This window comes from Colossoma macropomum, unplaced genomic scaffold (assembly GCF_904425465.1).
Source record: "Colossoma macropomum unplaced genomic scaffold, Colossoma_macropomum, whole genome shotgun sequence".
Classification (NCBI taxonomy): domain Eukaryota; kingdom Metazoa; phylum Chordata; class Actinopteri; order Characiformes; family Serrasalmidae; genus Colossoma; species Colossoma macropomum.
The window spans coordinates 17,751,266-17,774,844 of record NW_023494799.1 but is presented as its reverse complement, the minus strand read 5'-3'; the positions used below and the strand labels follow the sequence as shown (position 1 = coordinate 17,774,844).

The following is a 23,579-nucleotide window of genomic DNA, read 5'->3' as shown; positions in this document are numbered from 1 at the left end:
TAATATAAAACTAGAGAAAAAACAATTACACCAACAAGTTCTCTTTGGACAATACCTTTCTTAAAGGGGCACCATATGTTTCTGGAGAACTAATGATGATATTTAAACTCAAACAGGAAAAACACCCATCCCTTCAGTGCTCCTTCAGAAGCTCCGCCTCCAAATTCATTCCATTGTCAAGGCCAACACGCTGTTTTAGATCTTTGTACAGACAAATACCATGACATAATGTCAGCATGAACAACGAAACTTTCTGCTGTGAAGCTAACCAGCTGCTATCAGAAACATTCGCAAACGTTTTACAGTTAACTGCACTGGCTTGCATGGTAATGAAAACATGCTAACTTGCTAACTCTGGCCATGGGTCTTTGGGAAGTGAAATCAGGACAGGGATGCGAGATTGGGCTTCACACTGGCCTCTTCCTTTTTGCCCATTATATATCAAAAACATGACTGCAAAATGTAAGAGGGCGCCCGCGAGCGAGTCCTCAATGAAGGCAGCTAAAAACAAAAAGTTGCTCAGAACTTCATTTAATTTTACAATGCAGAAGTATGTATTTCACAAAAAAGCAATGTTACCTGTATATTTTTTTGTTATATACAGCAAACGGATTTTGGGCATCAGGATGCCAGCTGCTACTGAGTGCTGATTGGTTGGCCAGTGGAGCGGCTCATTGGCTGTTCGCGCACACGGACGTCATGGATGACCGTGAAGCGCCGTTTTGAACCCCTATAACTGGAGTTCAAAAGCGTTTAAAAATGCAACAGCGGTGTTGAAGTGTTTTATGCTGTTCTGTGTTCAGGAAACGAATGCATTCTTTTTTATTAAATATATGTAAGCATAAACTATGACTCGCTCGGGAGCGGCCTCTAGCCTTTGAGAAACCCGGAAGACATTACAAAGTGGTAATTCCAGAGCCGGTTTATGAGGAGCCTGGCCGCTCCCTATTCCTCCTGTTATATCAAAAACAGGACTGCTAAACAGCAGAGGGCGCCCGCGAGTGAGTCCTCAATGAATAGGAGTAAATGGAGTTCAACGGCTAAAAAACTGGATGGTCAGGATGGAGCATTTGAGCAAAATCATAGTTCGTAAGTGCTTGAACATTTTTAATGCAAAAGAATACATTAATTTCCTTTTACTTTCTAAAATGTAAGGAAACTTCTACTCCATTTACTTCCATTCATTGAGGACTCACTCGCGTGCTCCCTCTGCTGTTTTGCAGTCCTGTTTTTGACATAACGGAGGCGGGGGGCTGTAGGAAGTGGCCAGGCTCCTCATAAACCGGCTCTGATTCTGCTCTCTACAAGTTAGCTATCTGGTGAAATCAGGACAGGGATGTGAAAGTGGGCTTCACACCAGTCGAGTCAGCTGTTCAACCGGAGCGCAGACATTTCTGGAAGAGAACTACGGGTACAAGAGACTCACTCTTCTGTTTAGATAAATGGCAATGAGTTCTGTGATCCCAGCCGCTGATGTCTGTACGTCCGAGGATTCACGCGGACTGGGCAGGTGTTGAGTAACATTACAGTAGATTAGTAACTTAGTGAAGACTGTTGTTCAGAGGCATTAGAGGCAGTGGATTTCAGCAGTGACCGAGTGGAAGCTGTAGTGCTAGTAGAGTATGTTAGTGCCCTAGTGGAGGCTGTGTTGACAGTTTAACCGCAGTGTGCCTCCACCGATTAGACCTGCTGTCGCTGACCTGTTATTTCGCAGTGGGAAATTGCCTTTTAACTCAAGACCCCTAGACAACCCTACAGGTATGCCGGTTGGTTCGTTAACATGAGGCTCAGACGATTTACAGAGCAGCTGACTGAACAACGTCGGTTTTGTTCGACTGTAGCATTTGTGGCATCGATACGCCGGTAAAGCATGTACATTTTTACTAAGCTCTGTCTTAAGATCGCACGAGAGAGTTTCTTTCTCTCGTAGCCCGTAGTCTCCGTGTTTTTTACAAGTCGAGGCAGTTAATGACAGTCACGAGAGTACAGTGACCTATGATCTGGATTTGGAAAAAGACCATAAAGCAGATACGCATATGACTAATGTATAATCATAGATAAGCAAAGAAGCCAGCCATATATAATGAGTTATAATATAAATTACTCACGGCAAAAACATTTAAGTACTCCGAGTACATCATAGTTTGATATTTGTAGCCGCTTTTGTAAAATGTGGTTTTATAAATATTTTCTCAAAACGTTGACCACTAATTCATAATTATGATTTACACCTGAAAAAGAAGGTCTGCGTTTATATTATATTACAATAATAGGCATAGTTTGATGGACAGTGGTTTGATGCTTGTGTTACTAAGAATTCTATCCTGTTTGAACAGGCCGCACCAAATGGATTAAATTTTATATTGTGATATTAAAGTAAAATACTGCAATTGCAATAAGATTAACATAAAATTCACACTTGATATCTGAATTATAAGTTTAGTAGCAGTTTAAGCATTCTTCAAATAAAAATAACTAAATAATGATTTGCTGAATACCAAACCTATTCCAAAAAGTTGGGACTTTATGTAAAATGCTAAGAAACTGGAAAGCGGTGGTTCATAAATGCTTTTCGATTTTTATTAAATTGAAAGTCATATGAAAACATTATATTTGATGTTTTACTTTATGAATTTATTATTTGTTCGTTTGGGTTTTTTTTTCTTTGTACATTCTTATTCTAAAATTGCAACACATTCCAAAAAATGGTGCATGTTTACCACTGTGTTACATCACCTTTCCTTTTAACAGCACTTAAAAATGATTTGGGCACTAAAGACACAAATTGACCCAGTTTTGAAAGCATAATTTTTTGCCATTTTTCTTCCTTCAGCTGTGCAACCGTGCAGGGTCTTTGTTGTCATACTTTTCGCTTAATAAAACACATTTTCATTGGGACAGCACTGGACTGCAGGCAGGCCAAACTAGCATCTGCTGTCTATGATTACACAGCCATGTTGTTGTAACGTGTACAGAATGTGGTTGGGTGTTGTCATATTATTAAAATAAGCATCTGTGTCCCTGGAAAAGACGCTGTCTGAAAGAGTTACCCACTAATACTCCCCCATATCAGGGCAGACCCTGGCTTTTGAACTTTATGCTAGTAACAATCTGGATTGTCCTTTTCTTGCTGATATATGGCTTCAATTGTACATAATACAGTCTTAATTTGCCTTTGTGGATGACTGGACGGATGGTGTTTGACAGCGTTTTTTCAAAGTATTCTAGAACTCATGTGGTGATATCCATCACAGAAACAGTTTTTAATGCAGTGCCATCTGAGGAGTTTGACAGTAACAGGCATTCAGATTTCTTCATATTCCATGAATCTTTTGATAATGCACTGCAGAGGGTAAAATGTCAAAAATCTGTGCAATGCCTGACTTATTTTTAAACTGTAGGATTTTTTGCTGATGCATTTTTGAGTGACGTACCTCAATGCATCCTCGCTCGTAAAGGACTAGGCCTTTTTCTGGATGCTTATTTTTTACTCAAGGATGATTTCTACACCTGTTTAATATATTTTTTTGAACATTTCACGGTGTTTCTAGTCTAAAATTGTTCCTATCCCAAATTTTATGGGACGTGATGCAATTTGAGAATGAACATATTTTTACGAAAAACATGGAAGTTGATAAGAAAACATTACATATCTTGTATTTGCACTGTTTTTGTTCAAATATAGGTCAAAGTAGATTTATAAATCGTTTCATATTTTTCAAATTTGCATTTTACCTGCTGTCCTGACTTTTTGGAAATGGGTTTGTATGACATTGTATGACATGTTATTGAAATGAATGATTTATGAAGCTCTTGATAGAGCATTACAAAGTAATGTAATGTAGTAATAATAATAATAATAAATATTTAAATAATATCATATTTTATTCCGCACGTTACCTAGATTCTAAAGAGTATTATGGTTTAACTACACTGTATTTAATGTTTTGACTTAAAAAAGTTAGTAACTTGGTTGCCTTACAATTTTGAGTTCATTGAACTTTAAATAAGTGCACAGAGCTACATATTTGTTAAAGCATGAAATTTGGACATTGTCAGCCAAGTAATGTTCTCGTCGTGCCATGTTAAAATTCTAGCTGGGCAGGGTGTGGCTGGGGGTCTAGCCCTTGGTACTGTTTTGCTTATTGCCCTGCACTAAACAATAGTGCATAAGTGTTGTAATTTAGTCTTAAATATTTTGGCATCTAATGCAAATGCTTTTATACTAAATAAAGGAGGAAAAAACTATGAATATCACTAAATTTGAGCTAATACTGCAATGCACTGGCATCATAAGACCGGCAGCCTCACAAAATATCCTGCACAAACCAGCAACAAAGCTGCTTTGGCACTAGTACCCTACCCTTGGAGTAGTGTAGTTATAGTAGTGTTGTTGTAGAATAGAGTTGAAATATGGTATTAGATGTTTCAGTGTGCAGGAGTGTTGGGTAGCTTATGGCATGGATGTATAAGTAATCACATTTTGACTTAATGACCTGGTAATTCCGAAGATCCAGTGACACTGTAGGAAAGTGTACAAAACATCTTTGCTTTAAATTTTTTTTGCCACAGTGCACAATAGCATGAAAAATATGTAGACCCAGAGTGTTCTGTATATGACTGTGCTGTCGACTACAAAATGACACACAACTTTATAGGTCTATGCATGTTCTATGTTTCTTTTTGAGTAAGCCTTGAGTGTCTTTTTTAACATCTAAATTATTTCATTTTTTGTGTATTCCTGTGATCTGATTATACTTTTTTTTACTGATTAAACTTTTTGTTTTATGTCTGTAACTTAATTCTTCATAATTCATAAAACTAAAATTAAGAGAGAAACTACATGTTATTATTATAAATGGAGTAAAAAAAAGTAAAAACAGAGTTGAAGGGCTTTTGGTTTGATTTTCTGCTTCTTAAATGATGTGTCTACTCTAGTTTGAGCTGAGTTAATTATTGCATGAACATTGTCTCTTAGTGTGAGTTTGTCTCTATAAAAAGGAACTTTGTATGCACTGCTGAGACAATCTACCTCCAAGTGCTGTATAGGTATATACACAAGACACATAAAGATCTTATATAAACCTGTGTTACTAGCATCATTGTTAAAATTTGGATTGGCTGTATTCCATGGCAATTTACAAACACACATTGGGGTGCACAAAGCAGAAATCTCTCTCTCATGCTCATATAAAGAAATAAGGATATCAGAAAAATATAAAAATCATTCAGCTTTACATTATTGGATTTCTCTCATTTGTATACACACACACACACACCTTAAATGGGACCTATTGTTGAAGGCAGTGAGTTCTTGTACTGGCTGATTCTTTATTTGCTTGTTAATCATTACAAGACACAAGACTTTGCAAGATTTAACCTTAAATGGGTAGTTGTAAAGGATTGGTAAGGATATACAGATTGTATTTTGTATTGAATGTACAATTATGATGTTCACAGCATGGTCAAAATGGTGTGGGTCACCATTTTAATCATGGGCACCTAAATAGTTTACTGTTTGTTTGATTGGTCAGTGTTGAAGATAAGGGACTGTTGCAGTCATCTGATTGGTTAATGTTGAACTTCTTAGGTCTCATTCATATGACTGTGTTATGAAAACCGTGCTTGAGGATTGGAAGTGTACTTTGATAAGAGATGCAGCTACATTTACCACCATGTATATTTATATACAAGTGACTTTTCCTAAGCTCAAATGTAATATTTAACACAAATAGAAAGATTTGACAAATTCATAGGAAGTTTTAAGTGAGTTTAGTTGTTAGTTAACATGATGTTGACTGATATTAATTAAACGAATGCATGAATATATGACTCTTTTATCTTTAAATTGCTTACCCCTCCTTTTGTTCCACCACAGGCTTGTTCCTGTCACTGGGAGTATGTCCACCATGGTGTACCCCTGTGAGGAGAAGCTGGAAAGACTAACACAGGAGGAGATCATCTCCAGCACCAAGCTGGTGATCCAGGGGCTGGAGGCACTGAAGAGTGAACACAATGCCATTCTGCACAGCCTAGTCGAGACCATTAAGTGCCTGAACAAGGATGAGGTAGCCTGCCTGGTGCACGAGAAGTCCTCACTGCTCCGCAAGTCTGTGGAAATGATAGAGCTGGGTCTGGGTGAGGCACAGGTAAAGTGAAGCATGTGGGGAGAAGTGAGGTAATTAAGCTGGACTTTGGGGAAGTTATTTTAAAGACATGCAGAAACAGATATAAAGGCAAATAAACAAGGGAGGTGTTCTAAGAAAAACAAAATGAAGGACATATGGGTGAGGTTAGGGATGGAATATAGAGCTCTGGATAGGGTTGTTGAAAATGTTTGATTAAGCCCAAGTACATAGATGGCTTAGATGGATGTGTGTAGGCTGGGAAGCCTGCTAAAGAAACACACAAATAATAGGTCAATCACAACTGTGTGTCTTAGGGATTAATTTCCAGTCAAGCACTCGTCCCATCCTAGCTCAAAAGAATGTCATTTATTTAGCTCAGATGATTGCGTGATGTTAACCTTTTGTGAGATTGGTGTTGTGGGTTGCTCCCTGCTACTGCTGCAGGTGATGACAGCTCTGGCCAACCACCTGAGCACGGTGGAGTCAGAGAAGCAGAAGCTGCGGGCACAAGTGCGGCGGCTGTGCCAAGAGAATCAATGGCTGAGGGATGAGCTAAGCAACACTCAGCAAAAGCTGCAAAAGAGTGAGCAGGCTGTGGCTCAGCTGGAGGAGGAGAATAAGCACCTGGAGTTCATGAACCAGCTGAAGAAGTATGATAAGGATGCCTTGCCAGCGGTAATACAAACACCTCCTTGCACTCATCTCTGTCTGATATGCACACACACATTTATTGGCTGTCATATACTGCATTCTTTGCTGTTTTTCTTCTTGCGTACACTCTCAGAAAAGGTACAAAACTGTCACTTCGACAGTACTCCTCTTGTCACTGGTGTGGTACCCTCAAGGGTACATCTCAGTTCCTTTAGTCAAGGAACATAATTGTACCATAATCCATTGAAATTGTATTTTCTAAATTGTATTGATTTCAGGCGTGCTGTCTCAGTTCCAGGCTTTTTATTTTATTGTTCTGTTTTAAAACATTAGGTTATGAAAAGTACAAAGAAATTTCACCTGGGAAAAAAACTAGCACAAAAGGAACACAATTTGACATGAAAAAATGTGACCACAAAATGTACCTTTTTTAGGGGAAAATTTACATCATTTGTACCATGATGAACGAAAAATGTACCTGTACAGTATCTTTATTTCTAACAGTGTAACTGTTTCCCTCCAGTAAAAACAACTGGCATTCAGAGTCTCCATCTCTATCTCGGTGTGTGCTTTAGAAACTTAGCATTGATTTTTAGGATGAGGCAAAGGCCAAGAGCAGAATAAAAACCCCATCAACAGGGCCATATAGAGGAGTGGGCTGGGCCCAAGAAGAGTCATCCTATATGGATCCCATCAAACTGGATGCCATTGTAGACTTAATAACTAATTATATAAGGTATCATTGTCTTCATTAGATCTTTCTGGCCTTGCTTGCAGCAAACTCAATGATTAAACCCATGTAGTCCATGGTGGAAGCAGTGTCCTTTTGTATTGGAAGGATTGCAACTCCACATAACCATCTTAAGACATGGATGACCTCAGATAATTCTTTAAGCTCTTTATTCTCCAGAAGCCATGATTAGACAAAATATGATATGCAAACTCTGATGTGTGTTTTGTTGGCTTGGAGAGGAGGGACCATCAATGTTGTAAGATTCTCAATAGTTTTGGGGGGCAATTACACTGTACAATGAAATTCTTACATTGCTAACTTTGCTTATTTTGCTAAAGAAAAAAAAACAAAAGGGGTAAACTTAGTAATGAAACATTACTGTGTGCAGTATTGTGCAAATAGCATGAGAGTAAAGTTGCATGTGCAGTATTTTGCAAAGAGCAGCGGTCATAAAGTGCATTATGGGTGGGAGAGTAGAATTATAAGAACGGGATCAAAATGAGTTTGAAACATTGAAACCAATCAAATGTCTTATGAAAGCAGAGCTCAAAGTAGAGGCGATGGAACATTAGTAAACATTGTCTGAAGGACGCAAGCCTGTCATTAGAGTCAGTGGTGTAAGCTAGCATGGCTGAAAAGCCCTCCTAAATAACTCCAAATAAGCATGGAATGTGTGTGTGTGTGTGTGTGTGTGTGTGTGTGTGTGTGTGTGTGTGTGTGCAAAAGCACAGTACATGCAGTAAAAATAATGATTGCCTTTGCAAGAGAAAAGTAGTTCTGTTAAACCAAACTACATTTTTGCTTTAGAAGACATCACTGGACTAGTCATAAAAGTTAATAGCACCTGTATGTATATTATCCATATTCTTAAATATGTATCATTTAATATCTTGTGCTGATTGTCCCCCAAGCAGCGACTCTACCAGTTGGTTTATAGGTGAATTTAATGTTACTTATCATACTTAGCATGTATGGATTATATACGTTTTCCTGTGTCATTCTCACATCCTCTCTGATTTCACTTATCCCTTTTATCATTGAGTGAATTATGGTGAATGCATCAGTTTTGTATTGTAATTGTGTGCCTCCAACCTTTGCATTTCTAGCTTGTTAAAGGAAGAGTTATAACATGGACATGTCAGGCATCTTATAATATTTAGACTAATGAAGACATTTGTACTTACATGCATTATGGGACAGAAATAATATTATTGGAGTAGAAAGCACTTCACCCTGAAAACAAATACAGTTCTGTTAACTGAATTGTTCAATATTGATGGTGGATGTAGTAATATAGTATAGTGAAATAGTACTATAGCAAATAGTCTTTTTTGTTTTGTTTTGTTTTGTTTTTTTAAAGCAAGAGGAAAAAAATGGAGAAGCAACAAAAGATGCTCTGGATGATCTGTTCCCAAATGATGAAGAGGAGCATGAACAAGGGAGTAAGAATTTTCCTGTAAATAATTGTGGCCATTTTCAGTTTACTGTTTTCTTTTCAAGAGCCAAGGAATTGGCTCTCATTTTAACTGCAAACATGCATTGTAATATCAACGTCTGTGTGTCTAGCATCTCACCAGCCCAGCAGCGCAGCGTTGGCGGCAGCCAGACGGGGTGGCTATGAGGTTCCAGCTCGCCTTCGAGCACTCCACAACCTGGTGATCCAGTACGCCAACCAGGGCCGCTACGAGGTAGCTGTGCCACTCTGCAAACAGATGCTGGAGGACTTGGAGAGGACCTCAGGCCGTGACCACCCCGATGTAGCCACCATGCTCAACATCCTTGCTCTTGTATACAGGCAAGGTTTCTCATGAACAGTCATAGTCAGAATATTGGAGAGGATGTAGAATTCCAGTGAGATTCACAAATCTTTCTTGCTGTATGTTTATGTGATGCTATAATTATTGTTGATTTACAGTTTAGATCTTTTACAGATTATTTTATTATAGACATTTTTACCCAGTGAATTACAATAATTACACAGTGTTTTACAATACAGACTCTTTACAACATAATTGTGTATAAATTTGAGAAGGACAACAATTACAATTGAAAGCTGTGCATGTCTTCTGAAAGAAGTCTTTTGACAACAGGGACCAGAATAATTACAAAGAAGCTTCTCGTCTCCTTTATGATGCTGTGGCTATCAGAGAGAAGACTCTGGGTGAGGAGCACCCCTCGGTGAGTGGCAGCCATCAAGCCAACACACACTCAGCAAACATTGTTTTTAAAACAATCAAAATCCAAGGCACAGTGTGATGTTTTTGTCTTTTAATTCTTAGGATGTTCAGTCCACACTGGGCTCAGACTGCTTGACCTCAGTTTTGGGTCTATTACAGGTGGCTGCCACACTAAACAACCTGGCAGTGCTTTATGGGAAGAGGGGAAAGTACATTGAGGCTGAACCGCTGTGTAAGAGAGCTCTGGAATTGAGGGAAAAGGTAGGCTCCTCCAGAAACCCTTGGGGCTAGAAGTAAGATATTTTATCCCTCAGACAGCACTGTGTTAAAAACTGGGATGCTTCTTTGTTGGATATCACCATACGGGTTCAGGAAAGCTTTGACACATCATAGCCAGTTAACACTGTTCATCGCTGCACCCACAAATACAAGTTGTGCATAGCAGTGGCCTTATATCAACAACGTCTGGAAATGTCACCAACTTTTCTGGGCTGAAACTCATCTGAAATGGACTGATGCACAGTAGAAACATGTATTGAGGTCTGACGAATCAGCCTTTCAGATTGCTTGTGGGAAGTTGTTCTCCAGGCCAAACATGAAAAGAATCATTCAGACAGTTACCAGCATAAAGAAAAAAGGGTCTATCATGGTGTGGGGTTGTATTAGTACCCATGGCATGGGTAACTTGAACATCTGTGAAGGCATTGTCAATGCTGAAAGATATATATACACAATTCGGAGAAACATACGCTGCCTTCCAGAAAAAGACTTCCATGTCTTTTTCAGGGACGTCCATGCTTACTTCATTTTAACAGCAGCAAACCACATTCTGCATGTGTTACCACAGCACAGTTTATTAATCAGAGAGTGAAGGTTCCAGACTGGTCTGCCTGCAATCAAGACCTGTCTCCCACTGAAAGCATGTGATGCATTGTGAAGTGCCAAATTTGACAACGAAAGGCCCATACAGTTGCACAGCTGAAGTTTTGTATGACAGAAGAATGTCTTACAGGTCAAACAGAATTTACCACAAAATGTAGTCTGTTCTGCAGAACGCAGGAGTTTAAGCACATAGATATTTATAAACCTTACTAGGGAAAGCTGTAAGGGGTTTGTGTTGAATATGAGATACATTGCCAGTGTAACTAATAATAGGAGAATAAGAGAGATAGAGATGCACATCTTTATTGTGTGACAACTCTTGCAGTGAATTTGGAAGGCTAGAATGCCTCAGTGCTATGACCCGGAGGTTGTTGTAAACACCACAGTGTTATTTTCTGTGGATTAACTGAAAGAAGTGCTATCTCAGGTGAAAAATAATTTTTATGTCTCTGTCTGTCTGTCTCTCTGTCTCTCTCTCTTTCTTTCTTTCTTTCTTTCTTTCTTTCTTTCTTTCTTTCTTTTATCTTGTCCTTCTCAGGTGCTGGGTAGGGATCACCCTGATGTGGCCAAGCAGCTGAATAACCTGGCACTGGTGTGCCAGAACCAGGGCAAGTATGAGGAAGTGGAGTACTACTACTGCAGAGCCCTTGAGATCTATGAAAAAAGGCTGGGCCTAGACGATCCCAATGTTGCTAAAACAAAGAACAACCTAGTGAGTACACACATACAATAACAGTAAGCCCTGTACTCTCTCTTTCTCTCTCTCACACCCACACACATTAATAATATTGATAAAGCTCTTTTTATTTTAATTACAAAATCTCAAAACCTAAGTGTGTATGTTTTTACCTAAATTTAAAACCACCTATAAACCTTATATGCCTAATGTTCTCTCGAACACCATTCCAGAGTTTAGGAGCTATATAAGAAAATAATCTTCCACTATCTGAGCTGTAAATGATCGTAGGAATCACATTTACAATTTTTACTATGTCATTTTAGGCATCCTGCTATCTGAAACAGGGCAAGTACAAAGAGGCCGAGATTTTGTACAAAGAGATCCTCACACGGGCCCACGAGAAGGAGTTTGGAATAGTAGATGGTGAGTATTTCAAAATGAGTTTTTAAAAGTTTTTGAAGTCTTAGTAGTTTTAACTTCTTAAAGTACAAGTAGAATGTTGGCCATTGGCATAAATTTTATTGTCTTTCAATAATGATTTTTTTTCCATTTACTAATTCTCTTGTAATTTTTGTAAGACACACAGCCCTAGCCCTAGGATTACTGAACACACATATTTTTCACTTTGTTTGTGAGTTATTTCACAGATGACCCTTCATGACATTACCTGCCAGTCTCTCACACCTCCTCTTTTTCCCTTTACAACATCTTTTACACAATAAAAAAAAACAGTCCGAGACCTGGCTGACAGAACCACAAGCTGATTTCAACTGACTGTTCCATGTCTCTGAAGACCCAGAAGTGTTTCTGGAAATTATATTATTGAGCTAGCTGGCTAACTTAAATGAACACAACTATTGTAAAAGTTAAATATAGTTATAAATACGACCATCTGAATGTATCTGTAAAGGGTCGGTTTCCTGCAGAGGGTTTAAAGTTAATCTTGGACTACACAACATTCAGAATGGAGATTGTCTGTTGAAAGGAAGTTCCCATGATTAAGTTTAATCCTTTATCATTAAGATGAGAAATGTGGAAGGAATTAATGTTACAAATTACTCATATTGTTTTTTGCCATGACATTTTATGTATAGGGCTTGTTTGAAACTTTGCTTTAAAGCCATAATCAGAAACTGGCGCATCTGAAATATATTACAATGGAACAACAATAGTGGTACAGTAAACACACTCACACATAAATATGGCATGTGTCCTAGTACTGGGACAAGGCACAGTTTCTTGCTAGGGGCTTTAAAGCACACGGTATTTGAAATGAAGAAACTGTTTTTTTACTCAGTAGAGAGCTCTTCTTGACCTCTTTTCAGCTAATACATGTGAAATAAATGTGACTGAGCTGATAGACATTGACAATGACCTGGTTTGTGAGCATGAATGTAAGATCAAATGTTGATAGGTGTATAATATGTATATTTGTACCCTTTTTTGTTTTGTTACTCACTGTCTTTTTCTACTTTTTTTTAGATTTTTAATTTAATTCTTCAGTTGCTCCTGTCTTATCAATGTCACATCCATGCATTGTCTGTTTGTCTTTCTTTATTGATGCATTGATTTTTTTTATCAATCAATACTGTTGATTTCTTCAGACATTGTTTCAATAAATCAACAAGTGATCGAGACTCTCCTTTCTGTCTCCTTTCTGTATTCTTCTTCCTTGTTATAATTATGTTGTGTAAATGTTCAGAGTAAATACTTTTGGTAGTACAGATATGTAATTATAAAAAAGAGAGAATACTTGATTCTGTATTATATTAGTATTAAATTAATTACATCTATCTGAATGACAGGGGAAGTTTGTTGTTGGGTGTTTGTGTCATGGCCTCACAGTCATGGTCTCATGACTGCACTCTTTTTCCCTACCTTTCTTTCTTTTATCTCTACTTCCAGCTGAAAACAAACCCATTTGGATGCATGCTGAGGAGAGGGAAGACAGTAAGGTAAGTCAGTTACCATGTGAACGTTTGAGAAGTTTCAGGAACTAGCAAGCCTACAGTCGTTTGTTTGTTACCTTGAGGTGTTGTACAATGTTCTATGTATTCTGAGTTATTGCTGGTGTAAGCAGATCTCTGCTTATTCATTTGTGAGGGTGTTTTTGTTTTTTTACTCTCTCATTCTCTGTTTGGTGTCCTCACAGGGAATAGCAGGTGAAGGTGCTCATTATGGAGAACAAATGGGCTGGTACAAAGCATGCAAGGTGAACAGGTGAGGGAAAACAGTCCAATTATGTTTCCACAAGCAAGTCCCCTCTGCACAAGTATTCAATTATAGCTGCGGTTGGAACATCCTCCATTAATCAGATGTTGCCTTCTACAACCAGTGCGTTTGTGTGGTTTTAGGTACCACCATAGGAGTTCCATGTGGAAAGACGGGCAGTGTAAAGCATTTCAAATTTGTGGTTGCCCTAGTGGTTGTGCTGGGTGCTATGGTTTCACTGAATTGTATGTTGTTTATGTGTGTGTATACTTTGACCCACAGCCCTACAATAAACACTACTCTACGGAATCTTGCAGTTCTGTACCGCCAGCAAGGCAAAACTGAAGCCGCAGATATGCTCGAAGAGTATACCCTGAAAACCCGGAAACAGGTCTGACACAGGGACATATCAGTTCTTTGACTTAAGCTGTGTTCCAAAAGCTAGGCTGCGGTCCAAGTGGGCTGCCTTTCCAGACTACTACGCCATCCAATGCTGTTGCAATAGACCACTGTAGTCGTACGTCATTCTGTAGTCCTTGTTATGCCCATATTAGGAACTCCGGGTCTAAGCTCCATTTCTCTATGGGCACAATGAAAAGGGTTTTCGAAAAATCGCCTATATCTCACCGTGTGTTAAATAAGATGTTTAGAACCCGATACGTTTTGTCCTGTGAACATTTTTCTCCCGAATATCACTGGATCCTCCGAATTACGAGGTCGTTAAAAAGCTATAATACTAATATTACTACATGTAAGCTAAAGCTACTGCGCACTGAATAGACGTCATTAGACTGGCAGCCCCCTTAAGCAGACTGAGGGCAGATGAAAAGAAGTCAGAACAAATGAAGCAGGTTTCCATGTAGTTCTCCTTTCTTCGTTTGACACCCACTGAAACACGATAGCTAGAGCTTTCCGTTTTGCAAAACTTGCATGCAAACGTATCTGCACTCAGGCTAATCCAGTACAGACTCAGCTTAATATTACTGCTGACCCCTAGATAAACTGATTTAGGCTCTCAAAATACCCTAATTATTGTTTTAGTGCAGTGACATTTTCTGAGGACACTTTCTCGGAACATTTGCAAGCTTTTTGTTCGACTTTTCCCGTTCCACCTTAAATGGTGCGGCAGTTACGTTCTGAACTGCAGCGCCATTTAAGGTGGAACGTGAAAATTCGCACATCAGCAGGAGCAGGCGAAAAAGAAGTTGACTTCAGCTTCATGGAGGGTTGAAGGGCATGATATGAGGAGGTTTATCTGTTTCCGCTCGACAGCTGAGTAATACTGACTTATTTTTGTTGTTTCACAGAACCGACAGGTCAGTATTTTGTCTCGTTTGCTAATGTATTGATAGCTAGTCACAGCTGCTGCACCATTTAAGGTGGAACGGGAACTTTCAAACAAGAAGCTGCGAAAAAGAAGCTAAATTCAGCCTCGTAGTTTTAACGCCGATAGTATTTTTGATAAGGACTTTAGCCTACCAAAATATCCTACCCAAATATCCCACCAGAGGTTTTATTTACGGGTATACCTGTGAATATGCGCTACAGTAGAACATTTTGATAAGGTAGCACGACTAGCAAGAGCCCTGCCACAGCCCACCTTAGTGTCGTGTAGCTTAGTGACATCAAATTGATGGGCAGTAGCTTTAGCCCGCTTGTAGCAATATTAGTATGAAGGCTCTTTAACGACCTCGTAGTTCGGAGGATCCAGTGATACTCGGGAGAAAAATGTACACAGGACAAAATGTATCTTGTTCTGAGCATTTTTATTTAACACGGGGCGATAGAGGCGATTTTTGAAAACCCTATTCATTCTGGCCATAGAGAAATGGAGCTTAGACCCGGAGTTCCTAATATGGGCATAACGAGGACTACAGAATGACGCACGAATACAGCCGAGAGAAATCTGACAGGTTTCGAGGGCGCTACCGGAGTACCCTTCACTGATTTCTGTCGCATATAATCCTTTGCGCATGCGTGTGACGCGATGAAAGTACAAGAGAAACGCAGGCAGAAGAAACCAACAACTACAAATTGTTTAAAAGGTCAGTGAAATGTATAATAGCATATACAGTACGCATTTTTTTTATTTGTGTATCTCTATCTGAGGGTGGAAATTGAACGCAGGGTGTGAAATGCACCTGCTTTTGGTTAGTTTTTTTTTTTTTATAATACTGACAAAATCTTGTGCCTGCCACGTTACATCATTCACATTAACGTTTTTCTGGCGAGCTTATCATTCACATCAGCAGTTTTTCTCCATCAAATTTTGTGCCCCAAATGTTTTCTGATGTGACAAAGCAGCCTTGGTACACTGTTTCGTTTTGAATTATGTAACACAAACGAGGAGCCTTCGCAGGACAGTCCTATCAAGGATCCACCTTTCTTGGCTGTAGCTTAGCTTTTGAAATGCAGCTTTCATCGGTACCATATTAGGTCCAAAACTGTACATAATGTGTGCATTTCTTATGTTATGCATGGGCATGAGTAAATTAGTTATAAAAAGCAGGTGTATCTTGCTTTAAATGGTAGATTATAGAAATGATCTAAATTTAATGTGACCAAAAAAAAAAACTAAAGGTTTTAGCTGTTGTATCATATGGCATCATAGTGGATTGTATTATATTGTACTGGGGAAGTTTTAAGAAAAGATAAGCATAAAAATGTTTTAATCATATTTTTTATCGTCTAATGTAGTTGTGTGTGTGTGTGTGTGTGTGTGTGTGTGCGTGTGCATGTGTGTGTGTGTGTGTGTGTGTGTATATGTATGTATATGTATTAGGGAGCAGTAGTGGATCCTCTAAATGATGCCAACCGGAGGAGGAGCTCTTCTCTTTACAGTGTGAAGTATGAGCCTGGAGATGATGGCAGTGTAGAGTGGAATGGGGTGAGTGTTTCTGAATCATACAGTCATGCACACACACTGTCAAACATGTATAACATGGACTACAAAGTAGAGTGGAACAAAACCTTTGAGACTGAAACCCAAACCAAGAATAACTGTTTGCTGATGAGATAAGACCAGAGCCAGGACTGAGCCTGTGTAGACCGGTTAGCAGCAGAGCAGCATTTGTCTAAAGATTGTGGTGACTTCTGATGAATTTCCAGCAAGTAATGCAACAACAGCAAATCCAAACCAGGACTGTATCTTCTAAAAAAACCTCCCCAACCCTCCTCCTGGAGATCAGTTTTCCTACAGATACTAGTTGCTTTCCTACAGAAGTTAGATTCATCAAACATACTGTCCAGCCCCTAACTTAACATTAATGAATCTAATTCAGCCAGTCAAGAAGTTCTGAAGAAGTTAGTTAGCTGGGGCAGTTGTGGTAGATTGCGGTTGGAACTAGACTCTGCAGGGTAGATCTCCAGGACCAGGGTTGGGAACCACTGTCCTAAACCTCTCATACCAAGACTGAAGAATTTGCATGTTCTTGACTAGGCTCAAGACAAGTCCCAAATGTATATACATTCACAGGCACACTATCACAATTAACAGACACAAGAGTTAGCATAATACTGATGACCTCACTAATACAGATCTCTCTATAGATCTCTCTTCTACTGCTTAATAGATCAAGTCTCCCCACATCCCGCGCTGCTCTGTCACACACTTATATGCTCACCAAACACTTTAATAGGAACACTACACTAATACTGGGTAGGGCCTCTCTTTTGCTCCCAAAACAGCCTCAGTTCTTCATGGCATGAATTCCACAAGATGTTAAAAGCATTTATTTGATATTCTGGTTCATGTTGACATGATGTCATCATGCTGCAAATCTCCCGTTCTACCACATCACTGAGGTGTTCTATTGTATTCAGACCTGGTGACTGGGAAGGCCACCTAAGAACATTGAACTCATTGTCATGTTCATGAAAGCAGTTTAAGAGAACTGTTGCTTTGTGATATTGTGCATTATCATGTTGGAAGTGGCCATTAGAAGATGAGTAAATTGTGGCATGAAGGGATGCAGATGGTCAGCAACATTCCCCAAATAGGGTGGGACCTTTTAAATACTTTGACCTGTATTTAAATGAATGCAGTACCAAAACAATATATAATACATTTTTTGTCTAATCAATTTTATTGTTTTTAGTAATTATATGCTTGTTCTGCAATTGATTCCCGCAACACTTTCCAAAAAAAATTAGACAGGTCAAATTAAGACTAGAAACATTGTGAAATGTTGTCAAAAACACCCTGAATGGATGTTTGAATCATGCTTGGATATAAAAGCAGAATCCAGGAAGGTTTGTAAGAAAGATTGGCTCAAGGCTTGCTGATTTGCTAAAAAGATATCAGCAAAAATTCAAACAGTTTAAAATTAACATTCCTCAGTCAGTGATTGCAAGTATTTTAGGTACTTCACACTCTACAATGTATAATAACTTCAAACATCAGGAAATATGGAGAAATCTCCATGCAGAAAGGGTAAGGCTGAAAACCACAACTGACTGTCTGTGACCTTAGATCCCTCAGTCGACACTGCATTAAAAACAGTTTCTCTGATGGATAATACCACATGGACTCTGACCACTCATTGTCAGTAAACACTGTTCATTGCACTATGCTCAGTGGCAGCCATAATTTAACATGCAAAAATGCCTGTGGACTTCTTTGGACTTGAGCTGAAATGGACTGAAGCCTGTATGTGGTCTGATGAGTCAACCTTTCATATTGTTCATGCATATAATGGATGTTATGTTCTTTGGACCAAAGAAGAAAAATGTCTTCCAGTTTGCTACCAGCATAAAGGTTAAAAGCCAGTGTCTGTCATGATATGGGGGATTTAGTACATTACTTGCATATCTGTGAATGCTGAATACATTTTGGAGCAACATATGCTGCCTTTTATATGCCATCTTTTTCAGGGACACCCATACTTATTTTTAACATGACAACACCAAGTCACATTCTGCATGTTACAACAACATGGTTGCGTAATCACAGCGTGGGGTACTGAATTGGCCTGCCTGTCTTCCATTGAAAACGTGTGGCACATTATTAAGCTCAAAATATGACAGTGAAGGCCTCATAAACGAAGGCCCAATGGAGACTTGTATAACAGAAGAATGGCAAAAGATTATGCTTTCAAAACTGAATCACTTGGTGTCTTTAGTCCTCATTTTTTAGGTGTCTTTAAAAGGAAAGTTGTTGTAACACAATGCTAAACATTCTCCTCTCCCAACTTTTTTGGAACGTATTGCGGGCATTAAATTTGGAATGAGTGTATCTTATTAAAAAAACAAAATCAAAATCAAGTCAGTAAGGTAAAATATATTGCGTTTTTGTACTGTTTTCAATTGAATACAGCTTAAACTGAATTTCCTAACCAATGCTTTCTGTTTTCATTGGCATTTTACATACCATCCCAACTTTTTTGGAATTGGGTTTGTAAATGGAAACATATAATACTACTGGAACCCATGGAACCAATGTACATCCACAAACAAATAATACTTAGTTAAGCCATCACTGAAAGGATCAATTACGTCCTCAACCAACAGATTTTATTTAAACATATACAACAGTGGTTTTCTGTGGCCCCCCAGTGTATTTTTTGTGTTTTGTTACAATACAAAGGTTTACAAACACACACACACATTTTCTTATCCTTCTGGGTTGTGGGGGGGAGCTGGAGCCTATCCCAGCGGTCATTGGGCGGAAGGCAGGAAACACCCTGGACAGGTCTACAAAGGTTTAACCGAATATAATTTTAAATATGTCAAATATTGTTGATTATTTGCAAAAGTAGAACATATTTACATTGAACTCATTGATTGTTCTGGAAAATTGTAGCTAGTTATGTTTACATTATTAGTCCAAGCAAAACCAAAACAAAGGAAGCTCTTTTCTTTACGTGCATGGGAACTGAAAACGAGTAACTACCACTGTGTGCTTTTTGCTCAGGAGTCTTTTCAAATAAAGCTTTGAAACCCAACAACTTACACCCGAATTGAGCCAGAACTCAGTTTGCAGCTTTCCTCTCTTCAGCCTGACATTTAGCACTTGGTAGCTACCAAATCCTGTGGAGGTAATTATGTTGCAAAACTTGAGAACTTGTAGGACCTGATCTGAGAATAAAATCTGTACTTGAATTTTCAATGTAAGCACTTGTAGAATAAAATCTGTACTTGAATTTTCGTTGTGGGCATTTGTAAAATTAAAATCTAAACTTGCATGTTAAAATTTACTAAGAAAATATACTAAGATTAATACAGGTATGTGTATTTGTACTCATTCATTTTTAGCTCTCAACCACAAATTCGAGCTTACAACCTCTTAAACGTAACAGCGCAACTTTAAATTTGCCCGCCTCGACTTTTGCAACACTTCTCTCAGTAGACTTGTTGCAAAACTGATTTGTGCACTTGTAACTGCTTCACTGAGGGATTAGAACTGGGGTTGGGGTAGGAGCCAGTGTGATGTAAATCGTGACCAATCAAAGGAGCTTATTTAAGGGTGGAAAAAAATCTGGATGCCGAATAGCAGGAAAACGACCTGCCTCCGTCAATAATGGCACACCAAATGACCGTTCCGGCCGTACATTTATTTTATCCATACTGTTTCACTAATAGTACAAGCATGTTATAGTGTGCACCCAAGAATTTGTTGTAATATCTTTAGAGACCGCGGGTTGTGTAACTCTCTCTGTTTCACATACTAAAACGCCTTTAGATGCATAATGACTTGCAGTCACTTGTTCTTCCTTCAACTTCTAATTTCATCTTTTTATTTGATCAAGGATGAACGATAAAGGTTTTTTTTTTTTTTTTTTTAAACATGCAGTTCTGTCAGCATTTTCCACTGTGCTGTTTTCATTATTGTGAGCTATTTTGTTGTTTATTAATGAGGTAATGTGGTCACATTATTAGCTTTGCACACACCAAAATAAGTGTTTGGATATAAATCTTAATATTTAATGTTTAGGCTCAATTTATTTTCTTATCTGTTAATTGGACCTAAGTGTGTGTTTTTCAAGAAAAGGCAGAGTACTGAGTAATTTTTCTCAGTAGTTGAGACACAGACATTCGGAGGAGGTTTGACACATTAGTTTGCAAAGCAAATGCATCTCAATGTGGTGCAACAAAGGCTCAATAGCTTTACTAAATGTGCTTTACTTTTAAATCATATTACTGAGTGAAACAGAGGTAGGGAAGCTAAAGGGGCTGTTTTTGAACTAAATGCACGTGACTGGATAAAAAAAAAACTGTTCAGCCAAAAGAAACTCCAAATCTCTGCTAAAGATGCCAACTGGACACTCAGCATGTTTAGGGATTGGCTCCACAATGCCCCTGCTATTCCCTAGAAACTCCTTACACTAAACCCTTTGCATTCCTTTGACTAGTTTCAGTTGAAACCCTGCACGTTGTTTTGTTTTGTTTCAAATTTGAATATTTGGCTTAGTGAATGTTTCCCGATCTGAAATCTCTTGAAATTTGTCTGTGTGAACTCTAATAAACTCCTTAATCTATATATATATGCGGACTACTGTAGCCTCTCTTGGTAGGAAGCCTAGGTGGTGTTGTTTTCTGAGTTCTAGTGTTCTGCCATATGTGATTGGTTTGCTGTTGCATCTGAAACAAGTTTCTGGAATACAAAGCCAGTGTCAACATTTTGAGATAGTCATTGGGACTGAGCAATAAAGTCCTCTGACACACAGCAATAAAAAGCTCATATTTGCAGAAGAGTCTCTCTTGTTGTACCTTCTCTGTTGCTCTTTCTTTCCATTTTGGAGTGTATTTACTGTACATTGTAGAGTCTTGTTTTATCTGAGGTTGTCTCCCAATCTAGTTTTAGTTTTTGTCTGTGGGAATAATAATACAGCAGGGTTTGTAGTACACTGCTCAAAAGTTTTATCCCATAAGCAATTCCCTGTGGTATGTTGAAAAATACAGATTGATATTCACAAAGCACCTCATTATCTTGTGATTTACTGTGAAGAATATGATTTGTTATATAGTCTTATTCTTATAGAATAGAATACAGGTTACTGAGGCCATAACTGAGGGTGAAAAAGCCTGCAGAAAACAAGCGGCCTACATTTGTCTGAATAGACGATTAGGTTAATACTGCCCCCTCCAGTGCCAAGAATGAACAGTTTCAGCATAATTGTACTTCACCTATTTGCACAAATGCTGATGCAGCACAATGCCTGACCTCCCCTATGATCTACTACTTTGGAGAACTGGCTTTAATATTTAGATGCCCCTGAAGGCATCGATTAACCAGATGACTAACAGCTGGATCTGATGTGTTAGATTAGGGTTGGCACTAATTTCATTGGGGTAGATCACCAGGGCCGTAGATGAACACCCATAAGCTAGTGGATTGCTGTGTTTCTGTGTTTGTGAAGGTGTGTATGGTGAGCTGTATATGGTGTGTGTGCAGGATGGTACTTTGAGAAGGAGTGGTTCTCTGGGAAAACTGCGCGAAGTGCTGCGTAGGAGCAGTGAAATGTTGGTGAAGAAACTGCAGGGAACCATACCCCCAGAATCACACAACCCCTAGTAAGAGATATACACACACACATCACTCTGTAAGCCTGTATTATAGACATTTAAATAGATATTGTGATGTTATAATGCAGATATCACTCTTTGTGACTCTTTGCTTTTGTTGAATACTGCTTTTTCTTTTTGGTGACAAAAAAGTCTGAGATTTGATGCATCATTTTGGCACTTTACTGATTTATGACATTTCATCTAGCATGAAGAGGGCTGCTTCACTGTCTTACTTGAACAAGAGTGGAGATGATGATGCTTTTCAGGTGAGATTATTTAATTGGCGGCAAATAAAACCAGCACTGAGGGAATAATCTTGCTGTTTTTGTCTATTTCTGCTTTTAGCTAAAACTTCTTTTTGTTTCTTAGAGCGTAGGAGCAGGCAGGAGGCTGAGAGAGAGTCGACCGCTGAGCTCCAGCACAGTGGAGCTGTACAGCGGCACCGGCCATTAGAAAACATGTACACTGACACAAATTCACAAATTTTACCCTTGCACATTTTTTTCCTTCTGCACCATTTTGAGTATGGTTATGTTTGGATAATGAAGCAAAACATACAGCAGCTTTGTGTAGTCCTCCTTTTCTGTTGTTTTCTAAATCTTTTGTAGTGTGCAATATGAAACCAGATGATAGTGAAATTTTAAACTGAACCTTCATCATTAACCATTGTTAATAATGAAAGCATGTGAATATAGAAACCTTTTGAAATGTAAAGCATAGCACATAGTCTCTTTTATGAAACTGCGATTGTTCAAGCAGGCAGAGTGTAAGTAGCTCTTTGATGGTTATGTAATATTTATGTTCATTCTTATGCAAATGGACACAAATCCCCACTCTCACTGTTTCTCTCCCATGAATGTTCGCACCTTTCAGTGAAGCTTGGCCCTACAGAAAAAATGCCAGTGGTGACCATGCCTAGAGTCATGGTTATCCAGAAACACTTTTAACTTTAGTTCAAAACTGTGTGTCTTTACTTCTCAGCATTACATCTGGGTTGCAGTGCATTTCTTCACTTTGAATTTAGGTAGCTTTATTGACATGATGTTAAAAAAAAATTTTACTTACATGTTATTGAATGCCCCAAAGGTCAATGTATTTGTGACTTTATATGGGTCTCTATTAAGTGATCTGTTCAAGTATAATTTGGTTGGAATAAGTACACTTATGTTTGTACATTGTGCCAGGTTTGTAGTGCCATTATTGTATGGTACTTCTTGTGCCAGAATGAAGTAATTGTAAAAGTAAAGTAAAAATTCCTGTAATACGGGAAAAGATATTTAGGCTTGCCTAGACATAAGTTTAAATTTCAGAATATGCAATTATTTTACACTGCGTATAACTGTGTTTTTAGCCTGTTGTAATGCTGTACTACTCAGGGTTGAGGGTTACCTAAACATGTTGATATTCAAAAATGCTTGAGTGCCTTTGGAAGAATTCCTGTTAGAATGTAAGATTGCTACACAAATGCTTGCTATTGAGATTTTTATTGATTTGAATTCAAATAAATCACAATATTTGTGTTTTTACTTTTTTGTGTACAAATATTTAGGCTACAGAAAGCAGCGCATTTTATTTTCCTGTTAGGAAATCAGTGTTTCATCTACCAATTATCT

General features: G+C 38.5%; 1 protein-coding gene across 2 annotated transcripts; it reads left to right on the top strand.

Moving 5' to 3' along the window:
• Positions 1–968: 968 nt before the first annotated feature.
• On the top strand, positions 969–23,492 carry klc4 (kinesin light chain 4). Of its 2 annotated transcripts, XM_036586159.1 has the most exons (17): positions 969–1,089; positions 1,224–1,411; positions 5,879–6,149; positions 6,573–6,803; positions 8,873–8,954; positions 9,079–9,307; positions 9,603–9,690; positions 9,849–9,950; positions 11,110–11,283; positions 11,574–11,673; positions 13,156–13,205; positions 13,403–13,470; positions 13,744–13,852; positions 16,244–16,348; positions 21,854–21,972; positions 22,172–22,232; positions 22,336–23,492. In XM_036586159.1, exons 3-17 carry the CDS (start codon positions 5,901–5,903, stop codon positions 22,417–22,419), a joined length of 1,851 nt encoding a protein of 616 aa, XP_036442052.1. In that variant the 5' UTR covers positions 969–1,089; positions 1,224–1,411; positions 5,879–5,900; the 3' UTR covers positions 22,420–23,492. The 2 variants fall into 2 exon arrangements, with proteins under 2 accessions (XP_036442052.1, XP_036442053.1); XM_036586160.1 differs by lacking the exons at positions 969–1,089; positions 1,224–1,411 and adding an exon at positions 1,443–1,758.
• The last annotated feature ends 87 nt before the right edge of the window (positions 23,493–23,579 follow it).